At 39.4% G+C, this 25453-nt stretch overlaps 1 protein-coding gene across 1 annotated transcript in view; it reads left to right on the top strand.

Moving 5' to 3' along the window:
• The first annotated feature begins 701 nt into the window (after positions 1-701).
• LOC140244743 (anosmin-1-like) overlaps positions 702-25453 on the top strand; it is a 65103-nt gene continuing 40351 nt past the window's right edge. Inside the window, 2 exon segments of the mRNA XM_072324356.1 lie at positions 702-1224; positions 21616-21681. Of these exon segments, the coding sequence (XP_072180457.1) occupies positions 1099-1224; positions 21616-21681 (192 nt within the window). The 5' untranslated portion in view covers positions 702-1098.

The raw sequence follows: 25453 nt of genomic DNA, 5'->3' as shown, positions 1-25453 counted from the left end.
ACAGGTTGCTATAGATTTGTCATACGATTGAGGCGTTGACTCGCTCCTATATATAACGTTCCTCGAAATAATCAATTTATCACTCTTCCATCTTTTTAGGTGCATTACCAAGGGATGACTGGAAGAAGCTTTGGCTTTGCCTCCGCCAAAGAAAAGAACACAATACCTGATGGAATTCTTTGTGGGTTTAGAGTTTACTCTCTTGTTAACATATGAAAAGATATGCCCAGAACCGCGACGGCGAGGAGAAAAAAGAAGAAAAAGGAGAAGAAAAAAAGTTCTCTTCTCGGCAGAGAATACGGATTAGTGGACAGGGCTATTCACTGTCCTGTATGGGGGAATCCGAGCTTCGATCTCATCACTCGTTGGGACGTAAAAAAAAATGCTATCCGATTACTACGGAACAATCCACTACACAAAAGGGGGGAATTTCTCAAAATCTTGTGATGTTTTATGTATTGCTGAGAATAAAATCCAGTCTTTGAATATCCAAATTGATATATTGTAACAATATAAACATTTTGCACTGTGTGTTGTAATGTCTTGAATAAATAAGAATGATTCAAGGTACAAAATTTAGGATATCACCTAAAAAATTATGGAAAGGTCTAAGCCGAACTGCTATCTGATTCTAATTCAATCTTCTATCTAGCTTGCTCCATAGATGTTGCACGCAATAGAAATCGAACTGTGCATGCGTATTGTACCTGCTCGCTAGACCTGTACCTAAGCTTCTTGCATACACCGCCGAATGCACGGTGGCATACACGCTTGCACGCCTTCGACCGTCTGCGTACACCGTAATCTCGGATACCGTTATTTCACCACTCCAATCGAACACTCAACAGCACCTCGTTTGGAACTAGCTGTGTGTTGTGCTCATCATCACAGTGCACTGCAGTATTCATGCACGGAGCGATTCCACTGCAGCAGCAGCAGCGGCGGCACGCACTGTGAATACATTCGGTGTCATAGCGGCATGCACGAAGTGAACGACGTGCGACTCTTTTCGCCATGATGAGACGTCGACCAGAAGATCTGACATTTGTGTGGAATAATAGGCCTTCGCGGCCACAACATTAGCGGAATATATGAACAATGTCTAGGGGACTAGAACTTTATTTGAGAATTTTATTATGGACAATATGTGTTTGTGTACCCGCCGCTGTCGCGGGAGGAAGTATTACTTCTGCGCGATGTCGTTCGACGTGCCTTAGTGCCCATGTGAGTATACAGCCTCCTGCCGCGCCGCAATCCCAGTGCATGCAGATAGATGCAGAGCTCTGCAATGTAGACTGCATACATAGTTTCTGTAGTAGGAGGCTCTGTTGCTTGGATCGGATGTGTGTTGGCTTGGTTGGTTGGCTATATATAAATGTACATGAATGTGTATTAGAACAGGACTGTGTGTTCAATCAAGAACATCTTTCACAATGCAGTTTGCTTGTTTTGTAGTGTAGACTGTCTCTGCTTCCCGAATATTAAATCAGGTGATAATTAGAATTGCATCATTTTTTTTTTATTTCGTATTTTCGAGATCCATCGAGTCAGTTTCCTCCAAAAGTAAATAATTTTACTCTAAAAACGAAGTAAATTTAACATTACGTACCACCGCCAGGTCGAGATCCAGCCGTGCAGCAAGAAATGTAGCGTTAACTTGTCTTCTGACAGTGCTGTTTATTAAATACGCGTTAGTGATCTACAAACGTAGGATTCAAGGAAGGTTGTCTACTCTAGACCTGGTTTCAATTCAACGTTTCACTGTCCAATGCCAGCAGCAGAGGCAACTTCCATCCTCGGTTAAAATTTACCTAATCATGAATAATCATTTGACATCGGTAATTTCTATAACATCTTGTCGTATTGTTGCGTTGAGAATTTGTCAAACCACACCTGTGATGTGCTACATGTTTTCGTTTGATATGGCAGTGCAGTGTATGTTGTTTTTTTTTCCCCAAGGAGGTACCGTACTATAGTACCTTCTTGTTTTTTCCACAGCGCTGTAGCTATGAGGCAGAAGAACGAATTGAGTTGGTATAATATGTAGCTGCTCATTGCAGAGTCGTCTACATGTATACTCCTACACCAAAGCAAAGTGTCTTTTTAATTTCATCCACTTGGAAGTCAAAGACAGCACTCGACTTTCTTCCAAGTTCTACACTACTCTGTCACACATGTCTAATCTAGTGACATACTGTCATGCAATGATGCATGTAGTCGTTTCTACTGCTATTTAGAAATTTATGCGTGAATGTCTGAAGATTGCTTCTTTAATTCAATTTGTAGACATTCTAAAGTGATGATATGCTGTGTCGGCCATTTGATATGGCATGACATCAGAGTACAAATGTATGTAGAGTGTCACAGAGTATCAGTGTATTTTCTGTATTAGCTTTCATGCTGCTGTGCCACAATTGGATGTTGATTCAGTCCATCCACAGAAATTTAAGGACAAGTTGGTCATGTTTAATAATCATAGAGAGGTTGAGATATGGTTTAAGAAGTTTCATCTTAAATTTGCATTCTTGAGTCATTTTATCCTTGTGCTGCAAACAGACTTGAGCTTTTTCATTTGAAATCCATTCCTCTTGCAAAATTCTAAGGGGGAAACTGTCAGTTTGATTCATGTAAAAAGGTAGGCCTGCGTCTGTATAATGGCTTTACTGTGTGTGCGCATTCTACTGCAGATTACATTAGTATGCTACCTGTAGATAGATGTATACATATCTGTGCAGTACAGTGTACACTTGTATGCAATCTAAACCCAAAGTTAGGTACTGGTAATTCTACAGCAGATTACATTGGTGTATGCTGCCTGCAGATGTACACATACAAGTTTGTACGTTTGCAGTACAGAGTACACTTGTAGGCAGTCTAACCCTAAGTTACTTTCAGATAATTCATTTATAGATTTGCTTTCTCTTATTTGAATCGTCTGCAAATGATTTTAGTGCATACTGTATGCAATGAATCTTCTGTTCTGAAGCAACAATTTGAAAAACATTTAAGTAACAGATGATATTCCAGTTTTTAAATCAAACACCATCCATTTATCTTTGTGCAAAGCTCTGGTACACAATCTTTGTAAAGCTGCCAGATTGGGTTGTTTGATGTGAGAAGTATGTATTTACAGTGTCTTTCATTAAGTGTACACAACAGTGTGTGCGCTCTGTCAGCAAAAACTTTCCTTGAAATACCTGCATTGTTTGTTTTGGAACATGCAGTTTAACCGTGCAGTTAATCTCTCTTTGAATTCTTGTAAATTTGGAGAATACATTGGTTTGTTATATTTTGATGTCATGTGTCAAAAGCCTCTTGATATTTGCCCGTTACTTTATTTTATAGAACAAAGGCAGAAGGAAACATCTCTGTAGGAACAAAAAATAATGCAGAGATTAATCCAAGTCACTCATGAAACACAAATTGATTGTACACGTCTGTAGCATGCAGTAACCAAATCTCTGATACAAGTAGGCTACATGGACACGTACCGAACATGAGAACCAGCAATTGTAATACAGGAAAGAATCTTAGTATTTCATGATTTCATAACCAATTCTTCACTGTGCAGTGTATTGCCTATTTACGGTATAATCCCCCTCCTCCCCCCCCCCCCCAAAAAAAAAGGACAAGAATGATTTATGTTTTCATTGTACGTTGTAGTAATTGCTGCAGAAATATTTTTCATTGTATTTTGATGTGACTTTTGTTGCTTATTTTGGTAAATGTGACTGTGATCTGGCCAGGTAATTGTCACTGGGATAGTATGGTGAATATTTTTGTGACAGAATCAGTATACTGTACAGTAGTTGACTATACAAAATATGTAGTTGTACTAGCACAAAACAGGTTCTCTGTGTCATTGAGGATCCTCATTCCCCATGTACATGAAATGAAATTTCTGAAAAACTTTCAAATTGGTTTGTGTGTGCATGTTTAGACTATTTCCATTTGATAACTGTCGCATTTCTTTGCAAACATTTGGAAAAGTTAGCATTGTTACTTCTAAATAGTTCCATTTGTTTGGAACTGAGGATTAAAATTAGTATGACTGTATGCTACCTTGACTCTGTACAAGCGTCGTCGGCGTGAATGAAACCAGTTCTGGTCTCACTGGTTATGGAAGGAGGGGTATGGCGCCCCTTGTGGTTGGTGATGGAGTACTGATACTGGGACTCCCAACCTTCAGGGATGGTGGTGGAACAAGAACATTTGGAGCAGTAATCTGGTCTCAAAAAGGTCTCCAAAATAACCCCACACAATGAATGCAGTGGGTTTCCAGGGCTGGACCTTGTCAGGAATGGCAATTCAGTTCCGTGCTATCGATCTGATATTGATTCTTGACGACAGGTGAACAATGTGTTGAGTAGATCGAGGGGAGAATGAGAGAGGGCAAAATACCAGAGCCACAAATGTCAATTGGAAGAAGGTATTATTATCGCCCATTCATTAACCATTGTTTGGTCACATAATGGAGGAGGTGTGTATGTGTGTGTGTGTGTGCAAACACACATGTTCGCACGCTCAAACATACTTCACAATGTGCTGGGCTTTGCTTGGGACTTTGCAGTGTACTTCAGGCATGTGCTGTCTGTGCTTTAAAAGGTGGTCTACATTGTACAAGTGTATGAAGGCTCTATAATATTGTTATGTCTCTACAACTTTAGCCAAAAGATGAGAACAAAAGGTGTGTTATCCCATGCATTCCCTGTAGGTTTCAAAACTCGATTTTGGCTTATTTCTGCCACTCCCGAATGAAAGTCTAACCATGGAGCTACTTTATTTAATAGTACTTTCATGATCTAACCTACATACAAAATGTACTCCGTCTAGGAGAGTGACAATGCTTGTCACACGGGGATTGTATAGTAAAACATTCCTTTTCCTTTTTTTCCAGAGAAAGGAAAGGCTTCTATCTTACAAGTGTATGTATGCTTGGATTGTGTGAATGTAGCGCATACATGTACTGTACAAGTGATAAACTGCACCAGCACACTATTCAAACTCTATGTCACTGCCACCTGAACGTCCTCCCTGGCCACTTCAAAAGACTGTGTACAAAATTTGGCCAAATAATGTTAGAATACCAAGTGAAATGAATTTGGAGAGTTTCACAAAATGTATATTGTATTTGTTTTTATTAAAGGGATCAAAATGCCTCAATTGGATTCTTTGTTACACTTCTAAAGTACCGGTAATCTGGGATAGTTCACACTATCATTTTTACATTTTGGACAGCAATCACATAGCTTGTGGGCAGGCATTAATTTTAAAAGCTGTAGAAATCAATCATGTATGGCTGACCCAAGAATGTGATATTTACAGTGAGCTGGTATGGTGTGCGCACAGAGGCCATAACCATTGTTTCATGAGGAAGTCGGTCAGTAAGGGGGTAGAACAAGTGACCATTATCCAAGTGGCGATTATTTTGTAATACAAGGTGTAGGAGGATACTGTAAACTGTATGACTTATTTGGAAATGCTAGATCGGGCATGTCCACTCTTCCAGTAACTTGTGTCCGCTAAACTTTGTTGTCTGTGCAGAACCGAGGATGAAGCCATGCGTGTCTGCTCTGGGGGTAGTTTTTTGTGAACAAGTCGGGTTTTTTTTAGCTATTTTCGTATTTTTCCTTCCCATATTTCTTGCTATTGTGTCAGTCGTATCAGATGCTTTTTAACAGCAGACAGGATGTGCCAACTGTGAAGCAGTTGGTGAAAAATGTGTGTGTTTTGCCAATAAATTTTATTTTAAATTAGCCAAGGGAAAAAAAAGTCCTGGTGTTCCCAAACAGTTAAAGGCCATTTACATTTGTAAAATGGCCAAAATGTAATGAAAATAACAGTTCTCTGTTTGTCTGGGGGAAAATACACTGTACATGTAGGTAAAAACCATTAAGAGTGTGCTTGTTATGAAAACTCACCAATTTCGGTGTGTGAACTCTTCTACAATATCTTACGCGTATTTAAAGAAAACACATTTCAGAAATATATGTAGATTGTAGGCAAGTTCTTTTAATGAATGTGAAAGGACTCCTTGTGCAGCAAATTCACCCTCCTCCCTGGGCATAGGGAGGCATGCTATGCACCAAATTTGGCAAGATTACACAGAGTGAGGCATTTGTCATCACAGCAGGGGTGAGCGATAGAAGATATGCTTGGTATCTGCAGAAACTTTTAATCTTCTCTGTATGGCTGCATACATGTTGTACCATACATGTAGCTGAGGGGTTTTCATACAAATCAGATCCATATTAATGTTGGTACGGTATTGGATACTGTACTTGGTGTACAGTTCATCTACAGATTGCATTTTTATTTCAAAACATGCAATATATATTAGCCATCACAGACTTGATAGAATGGGTTGCTCACTGCTGTGATATTTCACTGAGAAAAAAAAAAAAACTTACAGAAAAATCAAGAGCAACCTGAAATAAACCTACATTGTATGTGTAGGCCCTACATTATTCAAGTTCCAGATGTGAAGTAAAGTGTAGGATAGGGTGCTCGAAGCAACTTTTGAGTAAAGAGTATAACTTTGTACATTTGCATTACTTGATGAAAAGAGTAGCTTGTAAACTGAAATAAAGACCCTGCAGTTTATTGTACAGAAGATGTGACTATCGTAACATTCAGAAAATAGCAATTTACAATGTATTGTAGGTCTACCATGAAGACAACCCCTGAAAAACCCCAGACATTCCCACTAGCTCACATATTATAGGCATATGGACAAGCGAATGTTTCAGAGCACTCTCTTGATGAGATAAAGGCATGGTGCAGTGATAATTCTGGTGCAATAATATTCTGTGGCATTAAAGTCTTCCATGATCTCGACAAGTGTACAAGTTGTAGACTGTACATTGTAGCCATGTGAGTTTGTGGCATCTTGAGTGTGTTGTTCTAAGCGTGTATACAATGTACATCTTCTTCTGAATTTATCAATTCTAATCTGATCAAAACTGTAAAGGACCTCATAGTTTCACTCTAGTGGATGTGTAGTGAGTGTTTCATATTGGAATTTTCTCATCTACCTGTGTAGTTTTGTGGCAGAAAAGTTTAAATCCAAAACATATGAATACTTTATCAGAGTGAAATAGATCCATTGTATGCTCTGTAGTTTTCTCTTTTGGTTTCCACATGTCCATTATTTAATTATAGATTTTATATTTTTTTCTTTCATTGAAATAAAAAAAGCACACACAAAAAACCTGGGTAAGTACAACCGGTATGTCCTTTAAGGCAAGGCCACCCATCTTGTACGTTATACTTTGACCCCCTCAATTTGTTTGAACGCTGATTAAACTTGCACTTTGCTCTTCCTCTTGTCATGTGACCTGGGAAGTTATTAAGTGTTCCCTTTAACTGCTTCTCCATTCACATAAATTCTTCCTCTCGCCCACATAGCCGGTGCCTTCTCCTGTTGATCTTGAGTACTCAACACTCTGTCAGCTCGTACAATAAAGGCATGAAGAGGTTTACCCGTGCTGAACTAGGCCAGCATGCTCACTGTAAATGGGCGGCTGTGTAGACTGCACGATGTGTGTACATTACATCATAACTTCATTTTGCCCTACAAATAAATGCCTCCTGAATTGCGGAGTGTGATCTGTGTGCCTTTCCCGCTTTTTCCTTCTCACTGTCATCCTGCGATTCTTGCCAAATTGTGTGTAAACACGCACGTGGCAATTGCTGTACACTGTAAAATGGCCGGGCCTTTGAGTTATATGCTATCAAGTAGACTACACTTAAATAATTCTAAAGAAGGGTAATGCTATTGTATATTGCACATTGACTATTCCTGGACACTTTTCAGAATTCATACTAGTTGTAGTTAACGATCGTGGCTCTTATGTACATGTATGAATATAATAAGACACACCCGTTTGGCCAAGATGTGCAAAAACTGTAGGAACAATGAGACTGGTAGAAGGGAACATTGTTTGACTTTGAAAACATTAGCTTTTTAAACGGGTCTGGTATTTTCTGCCCCTACAATGTATGTACAGTAAATTATATTCAAAGCTACATGGTAGGATATTATCCAGTATCAACCATGCCCCCCCCCCATCCAAATCCGACACACAGTGTTGATCGTTATAGACCGTTGTCAAATTTCAGAATGATTTGATTGTTCTGATCTATTATACCCCTCCCCCTCTACCCATTGAAATTGCCTCTAATTGTTTCCTTATTACATTGTATGCACGAATTCCATGCCGACTCGTTATAATGATGTACACATACAGTACTTGTGATTTTGTATGCTGTTTGAGTGAATAATGGCTGCATTTTGGTGACTTCAATTCAACCAATTTAGATAGCCTGACTGAGCACCTTTAGGAATATCTGCCAAAATAACACAATCAGCTGATTTTTTTCTTCTTTTTCCTTTTGTCTGCTGAAGACATTTGGCAAAGTTCTTTCTCTTTTTTCTTTGTAAGTAAATGTTCTGTATGAATCAGGGCTTCCCTTCTCCTACCTCTCCTGGTATCTATTAAATTTGATTCCCCCCCCCCACACTTTTTTTTTTCTTCAGCCCTTTTCCATCATCACTGCTCTTATAATACCTTCCTTGGGCAAGGGAAATGAACAAGAGAAAAGTCTACACATATCTCGACCTTCACTTTGTATGCCTATGTTTGTAGAGTAAGCATTCAAAACCAAAAGCTCTTTTATGCATAGTTCCACACACAGTTTGTTTGAAGTTTGGTTACTCGATTCCTGGCAAAGCATGTGCTTTGGTACAGAGTGTTTTGGGAATGTATAGGTCTGTCCCCCTAGCAGTCAATTAGACAATATTGAATGAATAATCCACTATGTGTATGGCATTTTGATACACAGTAATCCCAGAGAACTAATGCAGACTTTTAACTTGTACTAGTGAGGCGCAGTTTGTGTACAAATGTTGACACCTTTCATTGTTCCTGGGTCCCATTTTATCAAAAGATATATAATCGATTATAAATTTCCATACCACATACCACATAGGCTGCCATAGACTTATGATAGAAATTAACTATATAATCAATTATAACTCTTCATATTAAAAATAGGGCCCTGATATGATAGGCTATGATTTGCTTATCGTAGTGAAGTGGCAGACTGAATGTTCCCTCGAATTGTCAACTGTGATCAGCATGTTCAAATGTAGAACTCTTCAACCAATCCCTTGATTACAGAAATAATGTCAGAAGTAGCATGCAAAGTACAACATGATGATAACAGTGTTTATTCAGTAGTTGTTATACTAAGCATGTTCTCCATATCCTATTAGGATGACCACGGTTGAATGTTAGTTTGTTACACAGTGACTGCAGTCGGTAGATTAAGTGCTACATTTGTATGTGTAGGCCTAACTGTAGATTTAATGAAATATATGACATACTCATTACAGCAATGGTAACTTATCAGGAGCTTGTATCACATCAGCAGTATGGAATGAAGTGAATATTTGTACAGTATTTGTAATGTACATTTTGTAGTACTTTGTAACAGCGCTTAAATTGTTCGGTAGGAGAAAATTAGTCTTAACCTATTAATGACTAGGCCTGAGTATTCTTAGGCTGGGGTAAATTGGAAATGCGTGTGAAAGGAAAATCAACCTGTCTTCAATGGGTTCAAAAAATAGTGTTGCATTTAGCAGGAAAAAATTATACTCCATATATAATTTTCATTGTACAGCTGTAATTGCCAAATTTGAATTGAAGAGAGAAATCATCCAAAATGAATGGTTTTGATGGCATAATATTCCTCCAGCCATTAAGTTTTATTTTCCAAAACTGTATGGAGGCGTATTAGTTTGTTGCGAACATTATGCATTCTTCAATTTACAGCCAAATCACTACCTGGACAAGTACACTGTATGCTGTATGCCCATCAACTGACTCATTTCTGTTGGTATGCCTACATGGATAATTGGAAATGACTTCTGATAACACACTAAACTTCAGAGTTCAGGTGAAATTGGTTCTTACAGTTTGCCGTTCACTTGCTGCATTCCGGCAGTGAGGAGATGCGAAAACTCAAATTGAATGGGCCACAGCAAAGTCAGTTCATTCTTTTTTTCCCTCCCTTTCCTTGCGGTTCCACTATAATAGCCGGGTTCTATAGAAATCGTGACCCAGGTGTATGGGGCTTTTGTCCGTGTGTCACGGTTAGGGCAACTCGCCTCAATGGTTGGGCACTGCTTCCAAGTGGTGCCTCTTGCCTCACATCGAGGAGAGATCTTCCAGAGCTTGCTGGCGGTCCTCAGTTCCGGAACGCAAAGCTCGTAGCTAGATTGTCGGCCAGTAGAAGCTGGCAACGTCCAAGATTCACATTCGAATGATGTCTCATGCCAGTTTCTGCATTGCAGAAAAATGCATAAGTAGGACTATTCCTTATACATTACAATGTAGTAGGGCCTGGAATAAATGATCCATTTGTGAAGGGTTGGTAATGGCTTTTACACCAGCCAACCCCCTCTCAGATTCCTTCACACTCTGTCGTCAAGCACATTCTCAGTGGAATAATTTCAAAACGCTCGTCGTTTATGATGATATTGTAAATGGGTACATGCATATTAAAGAAATGGATTCTGTAGAGAATTATGAAAATTTACCTGAATTTGTTGATTGTGTTGGTGGGGTGATACATTGTATGTGGGCTGCTGTACATGTGCGTGTATGTTGCAATATCAATGCGATTTCTGTATTCATATGTGCACTGTATGTCCATCAAAAGGAGGAGAGTCATGACTAATAATATGTTTGTTCTAGGAAATTGTTTAAAATGTATTGAGCCATGATATTGTACATGATATGCAAGAGTATTCTTTGAATCGTGAATGGCCATGTGCAGTGTATCATTTGATCTTGGTATAACCAGTGGCGGATCCAGGGGGACGCACGGGCACACGCCCCCTCTTTATTTTTGTTAAAACAGAAGAAATAAAAAGAAAATAGGGGGCGTGTGCCCCCCTTTAATTTTGTAAAGACGCCTCCCCTTTACGGAATTCCTGATAACTACAAACTCTAGGCCAATGTACAGTAGTCTTTCTTTCTTTCACTTTAAAAAGGGCAAGATTGGAAACTAGCCAAGCTGTGGAAATTTTAAAGGTTCCAGTCATGTGAGCTTGATAGAAGATGGTTGTCCTAATATGGCAGAATCCTGTAAAAATGAGAGCAGCAGCTTTTAACAAGATGACACTCACTAGCAAGTAACCTGCATAGTTATCACAGCCCGCAACGTACTGTACCAGTGGTTGCAAATGAAGGAGACCTGGTGTACTACATGTAGCTAGAGAAAAGGGTAAATGCCCTCTGCTTCTCTTTGCCAGCTTTTGAAACTGGAGGTCAGAGTGGATAATGTTGTCACTGTTTACCAACTATAGTATCCCAACCCCATTCCCCCTTACACAGACCACCTACATGTACATGTACACGTACCTTTCAGGGAATACAACAGGAGGTATCAAGAGATCACAAAATATATGTAGGAGATGTATGTATGTTGACAGCTAAAGCTTCTTTTAGTTAAAGCAGTATGTCCACCACTGAATTTTTTGTTATTGTTTTGTTCAAAATTTATTTATTTTTTCTCTCATCTATCCGCTTTTATTAAATTAATGGACACATCAAATTTGCTGTAGGGCAGTTCAAAAGGCAGTTCAAGAAGGCAGTTACCAGTAATTGGGTTTATAGGTTAGGGTGTGCTGTTTGGGTTAATGTCCTTCAATGGATTTCGTATTAGGCCCTACCTGGAATTGCCCACTTATACCGAGGTACTATGGACCTTTTGTTGTGGTATACAAAGTCCTTTATATTTGCATAATTACTTTTCATGTTAATGTAATCTATGATTTAGAAACATCAGCTTTCCAATATATCGTCCACATTAAGCCCCATCCATATCAACATATATGATATGAATTGTCTTTTGAGTTACTAGTCCGTCTGGCTAGCCAAAATTTTGCTACAGTGTCAAAATTGATTCTAAGTAGTCCGCCTGGCTAGTTAAAAAAAAAGTTAAGTGCGACCCCTGTTATGTTATGTTTCAGGAGAACTTTGGCCATTTCCAGATGGCCACATCAGCTACAAACTCTTTATCAATCAACAGTATCAACTTTTCGTTGCATTTTCTTGGAATGGACATGCTCGCAGACTTCTTGATTTTACGTACAGCACTCTCCTCGTTACATTTTCACTCAAATGGATATCCCACTTATGGTTGTATTGTTGTTACAGAGAAAGTGGGTTTAGTGCATAACATTTTAACCTGACGGTTGTACTCTTCTTGGTAAATTTGGAAGAGCTTTTTTGTGATAAAGCTCATTTACATCCATGTGCTGCGCAACAAACTGTAGGCCTTCATGTATGTACATGAAATTGAAAATCAAGTATCTTCTGCCATGTTTCATTTCTAAGAAAGATTTGTTCTGAAAGCCTCGTGCCTCATCTGCAAGCTCATATCTGAAAGGTTTATGGAAAGTTCATTTAAAAATGTCTTTTTCACAATAAGAAATTCGTGGAAAAAGGGGGATACCTGCCAACACTGCTAACTGACTTTGTGAGCACTTGACTTTACCAACATGGTTATAAAGCATTGTTGCCTGATTCAGGAAGAATGCGGTAGATTAGTATTAATTGGATGGGCTTTCGTTTAAAGGATGCTTTCTACCTTTAAGTGATGATGCTTAGAAAGTTGTTCCGCTGCTGCCAGTTTTTTTTTTTTTTTTTTTTTTTTTTTTTGGCAAAGCACTTTGCAGATTGCTGGCACCGGGGAACCCTGTCAAAGTTGGTTGGCAAAGAACTCATTCGCAAACGTGCTGCAAAACTTGTCTGATGCTTTTATCAGGCAATTGTTTTCAAGGTCTTTAAAGCAAACTTTAATCGTGTTTCGCCCGAACTCATTAGATGTTGTTCCTTTTGGCCAGTCATGGTCGAGAGGTGTTCTCCCCAGTTGAATTTAGCGTAATTTTGAGTGTACATTTGACAATTTGACCTCTTTAAAACACCATTGAAGATTAGCATTAATTGGGTGGACTTCCGTTTAAAGGAGTTTGTGCTCACTTTCATTACAGTGCATGCATTTTTTTTTTTTGATTTGTATACTCTTACAGTCCATGTAATCTATGCCATGGCCTGAATTTGTTTGCAGTTAATAAGTGGATAGCAAAGAAGAGACTGAAACATCAGTTTGTGAGCACTCTTAATTCTACGATCTGGAACTGTGCTTCAGAAACATGATTACAAATTTCCATTAGTTTTCTTGCCAGGGTAAAGGCCTCCATGACAATGCAAGCTGTCAGCTGGTGTGATACTAGTAGTTGACAATTATGGCAAGGTCTCTTAGAAACAGCAAGTGTTTCTTTTTTTCTTTTTTTTTTCTTGAATTTCATATTCATTTTAGACACTTTCCCAGTTCCGTGTGCATTTGGATGCCATGTGGTGCTAGATCCGGCATTCTGAGAAGAGTATGAATCCGTTGATGTGTCATATATTCTCTCCTCTGTATCCTCCCCTCCACCGCCCCAATTCAATTAACATTACTGCATGTACAACATATAGGTGTAGATAGCGCTATCAGATCCTCAGCAAGTTAATTCCATTAAGATGCATACACCTTATCTGGGCAAAGTGCTGGCTGTGTCAATGATTGGCATTTGTTGAGATACTCATAATGTCAAAGGCCATGTCCGAAGATTTTGTAATTATGTCTTTCTGTTGCCCATAGATTCATTCAGCTATGGAGAAAAGTGTTCAACTCTATTACAGGCAACGATGGCATACTCTCTTATTACAATTTGTAGATCTCATCTTTCATGAGAACATCAAAGGCAGACTTCTCCAAAGAGATACATGTAATAATTTGTCAGTTGCGTTCCTCTGTCTGTCTTCTCAGCTGGTTCAGAGAGCACTGTCCCCCTTGACAGAAAAAGCCAGCGGAAAAGATAAAATGGGAGGTCATCCCATTACTAAAATCCAGATGTTCATCAGTGTCATTTAAATCCCAAGGAGCAGACCTCCCGACTCATCTTCTTCCTCAGTTTTTATCAGCCTCACAGCCAGCTAGCTCTTACCGCATTCCTTTGCACATGGCCCTAATCACACGTGACATTTTGGCCCTAATCACACGTGACATTTGAGGCATTTGTTTGAAGAAAAAAAATTCTGCCATTGCTACAGTGTACTTCTTACATGTAGGTTCTGCCATTGAAGGCATTATTTACCATTTGCAGATAAAACAAAAACCCAACTTCAAAATAGTTTTAAAATGTGAGGCAGGAATAGAACAACCCATGTAAACATGTTAATCATAATAATCAATGTTAAATGTGAACAATAGTTATATTAGAAGTCTTTCTAGAATAAGCCAAGCACAGTTATGGTTTGGTAAGAAAAATAGTGATATCTCCTCATATTTTAGGCTTTATTGCAAAATTTGTATGCCAGGATGTATCGGGCAGTCTGGTCAGCTTTTAAGCAGTTTCGCCAGCATGCATGTACTTTCAACCTGCTGTTCTTAATGTGGTCAACCGTATTTGCCAGTTGCAATTAGAGTTCCCCAAAACACAGCAATTTTTTTTTGAGAGTTGTGCTGTTTTTAAAATATTAATTTATTACCCCAGACGATGGAGACTCTAAACAGTCAGGGCACAAAGCACGAGTCAAGGGTGAGTCTGGCGTAAGTCTGAGGTAAAGATCACATTAGACAGCCTAGTGACACTCTAGCATGATCTCTGAGAGTTGTGCTAGAATTGCACTGGATGAAGGGACTTCAAACGGTCTCGGGGTAAACATGGCACATACTTCCAGTGACCTGTACTGTTTGTTGCAGATGAGAAACTGCCATCTCTCTCGAGGAGAAATGCCTGGCCACTGGTTTGCATTGAAACGTTTACCTTAAGCTACAAAGATGACCAGGAGACTCTAAACAGGGGACCCTCTCACCCCCTCCTGAGGTCCTCCTAGACTGCGAGGACTCTAAACGGGAAGTTTATACCCGGCATCATTCAATCATGAATGTGCACCTAGCACAGACGTTGACTGTGACTGGTGTGTTGAGATGTACATCTGTAACTGTATCACCGGTGGACTGGTGAGTTGTCACATAATTTACAAGACAAGCAGATACTGAGCATTAGGCTGCTTTCACATAGAAGTATTCGCTATTCGCTATTCGCTATTCGCTATTCGAGCACCGAATACACCATCACCCGCACCATCAACTCACCATCCCATGTAGTGAGGATTTCTTCCTCCTACATCGCAGCAAATCTTATAAACAATTTCTAAACTGCATCAGAATATCGGTCTACATGCTTATATTTGCTAACGGGCAAATCCAGACCAAAAGTGTCATTATTTCATAAACGAGAGACGGTATACGCTGCAAGAAAATCGAACAAGCTCAATTCCCACTTTGCTATACTTTTCGCAGGTATTCGGTACTTTTGAATAGTGCCCTCTTATGTGAACTGGTGTGAGGAAATCCTATCGTTCGATTCAAGCTATTCGCGTGCCCTCGAAAAACGAGCCCGAATACCCGAATAGTATACTTCTATGTGAAAGCAGCTTTACGTAGGTGTGCTGGTATTTCCTTTTTGTGATATGGTCATGCACCATTTGTGTTGGGACATCTGTAGCAGCCTGTCGGTTGATTAAGCCCATACAACTCATCCATGGTGATTCCTTCCGTCTTCAACAGATATCTCACCCACCCCTCCCCCCCCAAAAAAAAAAACAACAACAAAAAAAACACCACACAAACAAACAGAAGAACAAGTGGAGGAAAGGAACTTTGCACCTGTACAAGAGGAACCAGAGAAAGTATGGTAACATGTTTCTAATAGATGAGATGAATCTCGTCTCAACTCATACCACAACTCGTATCACAGTGAGCATCAGGCATCAAGACATTTGGCAGTGAAATGGATATGAGATTGGATCATTTGTTATGGCTGTTATATAGCTGTTTATGTCTGAGTGTTCTTTACTGGTATAGGTGTCATGGAGTATCTAAACAAGTTTCATTATTAAATGTTACCATCTGCAGACAGAACCTTCAGCATAAAGTAGTGATGTGGACACGAAGTGCCGCTACATTATGAAAGATGCTACTTGTATATTTGCAAGAGACATGCAGGGAATTTCACAAATTCTTCTTGGGTTATTTGCAGTGCATCCAAATGATTGCTCCAATTCATCGTCATTTTGTATTGCTCTCTCATTTTTCATACAGCAATTGTGCTGTATGTTTGGGCCTGTGTTTGTGCTCCTATTGCGCCAAATTCAAAATGAACCTCATTGCCAATGAATGCGCGGCCAATTATTGATGTGAGGACAGTAGAAGGGCTCACTAAATGCAAACTCTGTGGCATTTTAATTGAAATGAGATAGTTTTGGGGGGAATTGTAAGCTGAAACAATATCTGAAAAGGGCAAAATCAATCAGGATTTGGGGCGTTTGTCACGCGGCTGACACCGTGAAACACTGGCGGGGGCATTTGCACATGATTTATCGGGAGTAGAAGAGGGATTTTTAGATAAAAGTTTCCCCGACAATCAATTATCGGGAGTTAGTCCGTTTCTGTGCTAGACCCCTCTTCTTCTCTCGCCACTGTTGCGTTTGTCCCCCAGCCTGTCCCTCACAGCTAACGATAATTTATTTAAATGTGTCACCCTTGCGCACTTAGGCACTCACTGATGCATGGCAGGAGGTAAGAGGCAGGCTTCAGCAGGAGAAATAGCTTTGGTGTCGTTCCGATTTCTGCTGGTGTATCAGTCTTCACATCCATGGAAAGCCCCATTTGATTTATGAAAAGTGTCTGAATCATTTTTTTTGGATGGAGGGAAAAGGGGGGGGGTAGAGTTTCAGACCTAAATAGGGTGTAATTTTTGGGGTTGTGGTAACAAGATACTCATGAGAATCGGGGAGTTGTCTATTAAGTGTCGTCGCAAAGAATGTCAGTGTCGTTAGCCCAATTGTGGAGATTTTAGTGAATCTTTGTAGCGATGCCTATCATCTTTTAGTTTCATATCTCATTCTCTTTCCCCCCTTTTTTTTTTGTTGAGGGGGGTGGGTTAAAATGTTTGATGAAGAGGTTAAAAAGGAAGATGTGGAAGGAGTCAAGAATCGGGCCTCGGGGCCTCTCTGGGGCCGTGTGCGTGCAGTAAGGAAACTTTGGTGGGAGAAAAACTAAACCAGTCAAAGCCCTAAGGTGAGGGGACGATTACATTGTGCGTCCATTCTCTGCCAAAGTTTGATAGATGTCGAGAGAAATGCTCTGAATTAAATTGCACAGTCGTGATGGATGACAAAGCGCAACCGGTGAATGCCTTTTGTTGGGTTTAATAAGAAGAGGCTGAAACATCTATTTAACTTGCAGTTTGCAAGACGAGAGAGAAAGAGGCCGAGAGAGAGATGGAGCCAAAAGAAAAAAAAAAAAAAATCTTCATCACCATTTTTTTTTTTGAAAGCGCAACTGTATAAGCTTTTTTCAGTATTTACTTGGCCAATAATTCACACAATCAGGTAGCATTGCTTGGTATGAAGTTCACAGTCCACGGCTAAGTGCGCTGGGGAGAGAAGAAGAGGGAACGAGGGAGGGAGCGACAGAGGAGGGGAGGGAGGAGAAAAAAGAGAAGGAGGGATTTTGATTTGAGAGAATTTAATCCCCCTCGAAATCTCTCGCAAGAATCGAGGGGGAAGGTCCTTTATAATGCCAGATTGAATAGAGATGTGATAACAATGAAAGAAGGTAAAAAGTCCGCATTTTAGGGCCAGTTCTTTTAGTTCATATTCTGTTCAATCACTCCCCCCCCCCCCCCCCCATATACACATTTATGCGAAAACTCCCTTTCATGTCCATCATAAGTTAAGGCAGTTTCACTTACCAAAAGAGAGATATAATGTGGTTTAAATGTCCAGGTATACCAATATACAACTGTAGATTGATTATTATAGGAAAGATCTATCCTTTGATGGGTTTTAGCGGGAGAACTGTATGGTCGAGTGAAAGCAAATTGCAATGAAATGTATTAATATATATACATATGTATAATATGTTGTGTTGTACAATGTTAAAGTACTCTTTCAGTAAAAAGCAGAAGGAACCAGTATAAAAAAATGCAATATTCAGTGAAAACACTTCCATCATTGGTATGGAAAGCAAGTGAGCTCTTAGTTATGATGATTTGTAATCCCATGATAAAACCATGTCATAGGATTTTTGAGATGTTCCCTTGAGTTGTGATGATATGCTTGAATTAGCAAAGGGAATTCATATTTTTTTTTTCAATTCTTTAAGAGAGGTGCACTAGATGACAAAAGGAGAAAAAATATTGCTGAAGATATTATTGTTATCATTATTTATTTGGCCATTCAACATATATAATGAAATAGAAAGTCATATTACATTTTGAATAAAGAATGTGGTGATTCTAGATGCATACCGCTGTTGCCAAGGGAGGAAAGGCGTGGTGATTGAGAATATTGATGTGTAGTCGGTTGAATTAGAGATAACTTAAGCGTAAAGCGTAGTTATTATCATAGAAAGATGGCAAAATGTTACCATCCATCACATTTTGATTGCTTGTCATATTTTTTCTTGGTGTGCAGTGTCATATATTTCATTGTTCTGTACTGTACTGCACAAATTTCAGGGATTTGTTTGCACTTTTAACAGATGATGTCCTTTTGATATTTCCCCATGTGTATTCAGGATTACTGATACAACTGCTGGTAGATCAACTGTTAATTTCTGAATACAGCACACAATATGTTCCAAGAATGCAATGTCCATACTAATAGTATTTATCGTAAGTAACAGCGGTTTGGATAAAAAAAAAAATTATGTTGAATTTCACGCTGTATTCTATGCAGTTGGGAACAGCAGGAATTAGTATAATGCATCATATAAAAAAATAATTTCTCACATCCAAGTTAGGGTACTTGCGCAACTGCTGTAGTAAAAAAAGCAAGCTCAGGTATTAAAGGTTAAAGTTAAACCTTCATATGAGCTGTCCATGCTGTGTAGAGCAGGAAAGTAAAAATACAACACTGTTTTGGCATAAATGAAGTACTATTAATGTCTGTATTTTGTGTGATTAGTGTTTTTGCTTTGAGCAACTGAAAAACATGCGCGGGTTCTTCGATTCATGCTGCGCAAGTTTCAACCCATTCAAAATGTGCAGAGAAAATTATGAAGATATTTTTTTGCGGGTTTGAAAATTCACGCTAACCAAAAGTAGCATGAAATGAGCGAAAATTAACGAACCACCAAAATTTCTGCGTTTACTGTGCTGTTTTGAACTGAGCTTCCCAATGAGCTTGTTTGATTAAATGTTGTGTATATGTGCAGATGAAGTAGCAGTACCACAGATTGTGTTTTGGGAAGTACGCTCGGATCTTTCTATGATGTGTGAATCAGTAGTAGTACATGTGCTTGTATCTTTTTTAGTACGATATGTGCACTGTATTGAGAAATGTGATGATAGTGATACACTGTATACAGTATAGTCTACCTGTATAAAGCTAAATGATCAGTAATTCTTAGGGCCTCTTGGTAAGTTTTTTTTTTGTGTGTCCTCCCCTCCTTAAGAATCGGTTACATGGACAAATCCTCTTTACCACGATGTACTAGGCCCCAGTAAATCAATGGGGATTTCAGCAGCTTTGCCAAATGTAGGGAATATGAATATCCTTTAGAGATTGGGAAAAGAGGCTTTTCCACGGGAGCAGTATGAAGGGGGGAAAGAAAGATCAGGAGGGAGAGAGGGCAAGAGAGAAAGGGAGAGAAGGTGAGAGCTTTGTAGTCTTCGCAGACAAGCAGAGGGCACAATGGATTCTCTTCAATTGTTGACTATGCAGGGGAGAGTGCCCGAAGAGGCTTTGGGGTTACGTGAGCAGCGAGGCAGTGGATTGGCCGACGCCGGGTCACCTGACCGGCTTAGCTGCGAAGGATGCACTAAGCAGATTAGCTAGTTGTAGTCCAAGTAATTCAGTAAGCTATGAGCACGGTTGCCAATATTCAACTGTTTCTTTGCATTCAATTTGCCCCCCTTTCTCGCTCCTTCTGCCCTCCTTCACTCACACTGTCTGTCCATGCCTCGCGTCTTCTTTCGTCACTGCTCAAGCCACTTGTCGACTCACTGCTGAGAGCAGAGTTGAGGTGTCTTTGCCGTGGGTATGGTCTCCTCCATCCATTCCCTTCCCCTCTTACCCTCCCTCTCCCTCGCTCTCTCTAAGACTTCCCCTTGAAAAGAGGATTTGACCGAGTTGAGTTTTTTAAGCCTGTCATCAGGCTCCTAGCTGAGGCCAGGCTATTGAAATCAGGAGGGGGGAAAAGATAACAATGATGGGTCAGAATGAATCCCCATGGGTCTTCTTGAGCAATTGCTATTCAACTTTAAAGGACATGTTCCCAGGACAGTTAGCCATTCAAGGTCTTACTTACCAGCTATGGAAATGAAGGGGGGGGGGGGGGGGGAGAGAGAGACATGAGTTCTAAAGTTCTAAATCATGGGTTTAGAACCCCTCAGAGACTCTGGTAAAATTTACCTGAAATTATAAACCGAACAATTTCGACATAAATTTCATAAACACAACACAAAGAAATATCAGTATTATTATTGTGTATTATATGATACATTGACATCAATGATACACCTTTGTTTATTGCAGTACTCTGATTTGCCATTCAATCAAATTCAACTTTTTAGTAATTATCCTACCCTGTTGCAAAAGGCTATGCTTGTGCAATCTTACAAGCTTTCTTTGAAAATCAAGGAAGAAAAATGGCATTTCTTCATATCATGGCAAAAGGCCATAAAAGCCTTCATGATTTGAGCATCATTTTAGTCTATTGAGATGCTTGAAAAACAGACAAGTTATCTACGTGACTGGAAACCCCCCTCAAATTTTTGATATGTGAATGTTGTCAGCCCTGCACTTGGAAAGTCCAGTAGGTGTGAGTGTTGCATGGGTCAATTGTAATTTGATAATCCAGATAATATGACCCATGCATTGCCCTATGACAGTGTCTTTCCAAGTGTCTTCAAGAAAGTGTAGTATTTCAATGCAAAGTACAAATGTGTAGATTGAGGACCATTTACACAATGTACATTGTATGTGTTTAAAAGCAGTCATTGCTGTGTTAAATTTCCAGGTCAGAGTTTATACGTAATTGTAACAGCCACATAATTTGTATACATCATAAAATGGCATATTGCATGGCATACAAATATGTGTAGAGTCTTTTTATAATTAATTTACACCTAGATTTATGGCATGTCTGCATTAGGGGATCCCTTTTGTCACTTCAGAATGACATACATTGTATATTGATGCATCATTCATGTGATATTATTTTGTTCTTTGTTAATGCAACATATGGTAGTTGTAAAATTATGAAATTGTACAGCATGAGATGTAATACTTGAGTGATTTTTATGAAGCTGTACAGTTACAGTAGTCCCGCTACATAATGTTAGTTGGAAAATGTGTATCAGTCTCTGTACCATTTTACACATTTGTATGTTACGCATGTGGATATGAATGCGATAAATTTAATTTTATCCAGCATTAATTGTGACTAATTATCCCTTCTTTTTCTCTATTTCTTTCTATACAGTTCACATCATCAACATTACACACGTATACAGTAGCTGATTGTTTAAATAGTAGTAATTGTTCATCGGTAAGTACCAATCTTTTTTTGAATTTCTTTTTGTATTTTACAATTTATACTGATACTTGTGTGTATGTGATATTCTCATTCTTGTGTGACAGTTTTGGCCAAACATTTACTGTGTCAGAGCAAGAAGATTTATTTTTTGTATATTTATTTATTTATATTTATTTATTTATTTATTTATTTATTTATTTATTTATTTATTTATTTATTTATTTATTTATTTATTTATTTATTTATTTATTTATTTATTTATTTATTTTTTTTTGAGCTACATGTACATGCTACAAGCATATCTCAGGTACTGTACATACAGCAAATATTTGGTGAGGTTTTTATTCTTGCGAATTTCAAGAGTCAGATGCTGTTCGGGAATTTAAAAGCACATGAAAATATCCATAAACTCTAACCCCAACACGAATGTGTACTCTACGATTGCAAATCAAACCACTTGTGAAATTGACGAGAAGTCCCTAGTTGAGAAAAATCAGACTTGTAAATATATGGTGTATTCAGTAAAAAGTAGTACAATTTTCATTTGCCTGATGGGGGCTCTTGCCAAATAATCATGTCCAAGTTCTGTGAAGTGACCTGAAATTTGTATGTGATCATATAATACATTGTATACATCATAGTTTCTTTGGAGACATTAGACATGTCTTTGACATCATTCTTCTTGCCAGGAGATATCTTCTGAGGAAAAAGAGAGTGAGCTTCGAGTAAAAGATTGTTGGGCATGAATGTCATGGAATTCTGACTATGGTGATAGCATATTTGTTGAGGCAAGGGAATAGTCTATGGTAAAAAAAGAAGTGATTGCTGATATGCAATGTTTCCATGTGTTTCCCGTGCATCTTCTATTGAGGCTGGGAATCATTTCCCTCAGATGAAAATGGTTTCTGTTGAATATATGTATATGTTGATGTGCTTCCAGAGCATTACTGCATACGCCATATATTTCGTGAGTCTAAATTTTTGCGAATCAGACAATACCGATGATTTCGCGAGTTGTTAAATTCGCGATCTTGTAGTCCTGTACTGAACGGACAAATGTACATGCGTACGTCACATTTACATTGGGATCAGAGCTAATATTTTCATGTGTCTTTATTTCGGGAATAGCACCCTACTCGCGAAATTCGTGAAAATAAAAACCTCGCGAAATATTTGGCGTATACAGTATATCCCGTTTGTGTATGTATGTGTATGTTTGTGTTTGTGTGTGTGTATACACCGTTCTGTTAGTTTGGGTTCTGTTAGTGTTTATGTTTGAATGGGGGGGGGGGGCTGCATTTTTTTTTTCCTAGCAATAGTTAATTATTAATGCACAGACATAGCAATGCACCTAAACATATTGAATAACTACTGAGTCATTTTTTTCTGATATTGGAGCCCCCCCCCCCCCCCCCAGTAATGGCTGACATTAAGTTACAGTGTTTTGAACCTGAATAGGTCTATAAAAGAAAAGGTTTTCAACATGGAAGTCTTGTTGAAAGGAATTAAAATTCAACTTTTTCAGGCTTGTCTGGCTAAGGCTTCTGTTTGATATCAAATAAATTGAGTAAAATGTCTTTTGCTGAAACGTAGTTGCAGTATGTTTTGGGATGTTATCTAAAGTATACTGTCTCGCTGATAGGACAACTAACTATGTTTGTCTGCGTAATTCAGCAAGACTACATTACCTGTGCACAAGAAAGGAAACTTCAAGTATAAGTTGTAGGACGGCACACTGTATACATGTGTTCGGGTACAGTGGATTCATATCACGCAGTTTCTCCTAATACCCCTTTCCCGCTGAAGAAAATCTTCCCCGGGGGCACCTGGGGGCACCCGGGGAACCCCGCAGTGTGAAAGGTCACTCGGTTGGAACCTAGGGGAAGCCTAGGTGAAACACCGATGAAATTTTGGGCAATTTTTACCCGAGAAGCGTCCTGGGTAAACTCCGATAGTTCAACGGGAAATCACCCGGTGGTTCACCGAGAGCGCCCAGCGTGAAAGGTCGTCTCGGTGAAACACCGGGGAAAATATGCAGATTATGTCAAAGGTCATGTTTTGCTTCTGGTCATGCACACGTTTTCAGCTAGCTAGCGCGCACTCGACCTCCCAAATCCACACGTACAGGGTACTAGTAATTCGTGTTTGTAAACATACTAGTACACTCGACACTACATACTGTATGTCGTTGTTTTGCATCGTGCTGTGGATTGTATTGTTTAATTAGCACGCCGTGTATACATATACAAAGCTGATACGTGTATAGGTTTACAGTGTACTTGATCGATTTGATGCGTCCTCCCTTTTCGTCTTCCTCTAGTGTCTAGCTCTTAACTCTTTCAGTAAAGTCTGATACAGTCCGCCTCTTGCTTGATTTTTTCGTATTTTGTGCTTTTCTCGTCAAGTGCTGGGTTTACAGTGTGCAGGAGAAATCCGTTGACGTTTTGTGCTGTTGAAATTTGAGGGAATTTTGCAAACGGCTGGAGTGTGGACCAAAGACGAAGAGAGAGTACGTAGCGAGGCAGCAGTGAACGAAGAACTGAGCGGGACGTCGGCTGACGCTGCCGCGTACGAGTCCCTCCTCCGAAAACTTGCTGAACATGGGATCGAAAAAACCAAATCGCAGATGCACAACAAACTCAAGTATATAAGATCACCCACGTTGCGAGCAGAAAACCCGTCTAGGGGAAAGTTTCACCGAGAGCAGTGTGAAACGACGGCACTCAAACTTTCACCGAGAGGTTCCCCGGTGAATTCACCGGGGAACCTCTCGGTGGTTCACCGAGACGGGCAGCGGGAAAGGGGTATAAGTGTCCTTTCAGTGTTGTTATAGTCTACTTTACATACATGTACAGACCCAGACAAAGCTGAGAAACCCCAGATTTTTGACTGACATTTTAGAGCAATTTTCCCTCATTTCCCAGTTTTACACATACGAGTGCGCCAGAAAAGCATGTGCGATACACTTATCGTATCTGTGCTAACCACACATTCCAAAGTCCCTTCCAAACTATGCAACCATTTATCGCCAGAAAGCAGCGAGTCTGATTGCCGCAGACTAATGCCCAGCTTTAGTTCTTGTTCGAGTAAGTGATTTCTCTGCCGTGCGTAGTGCTTTAACCGTCAATAGCGAGTAAAATGCCTCCGTAAATGGATGCAAGGGGCATGGAGAGACCCATAATGGCAGGGTTGACCCAATCGGCGAAACCATTTGACTTCCCATTCTGGGGGGAAGGCTGTATTCAGCCGATTCACTCAAGCTTACCTCTCCCTACACTGCACAATATTGGCCAGAGGAACATTGAATAAAAGGCAGAAGGGGTGGGGGATGGAAAAAAAAGGGAACAATCGAAAAAAAAAAAAAATCACTGCATTGGAATGATTCTTTCTCTCTCGTGCTCTATAATTTCTTTTGGTTCTTTTCTGCGAAGCTATGGCTGGCCAAATGTGGGTGAATGTCACCTGTGGTTCTAGTACCTCACTCAGTCAATGAAAACAAATCATAAACTGGTGACACAAAATAATGATCCTCCAGGTACAGGCAGTGGCTATTAAACTGCATTTCCTTTAAAGTACTGTAGGACCAGCAATGGCTCAGAATGTGATTTATAGCTCCCCTACTGTGTTAGTTGGCCACGTGAAATCTTTGTGTGACCAGAAACTATAGCGCAAAAATAAAAGCACACAAATATTTTTTTGGTTGTTATATGTACCACTATTGAATGTCTTGATTCTGTGGAATTAAAGGGATGGTACAGTATTGGTGGAGATGAGAATTGGGCTT

Source organism: Diadema setosum, chromosome 21, assembly GCF_964275005.1.
Source record: "Diadema setosum chromosome 21, eeDiaSeto1, whole genome shotgun sequence".
Taxonomy (NCBI): domain Eukaryota; kingdom Metazoa; phylum Echinodermata; class Echinoidea; order Diadematoida; family Diadematidae; genus Diadema; species Diadema setosum.
The sequence above is the reverse complement of the archived record's forward strand: the minus strand, read 5'-3'. Positions and strand labels throughout refer to the sequence as shown.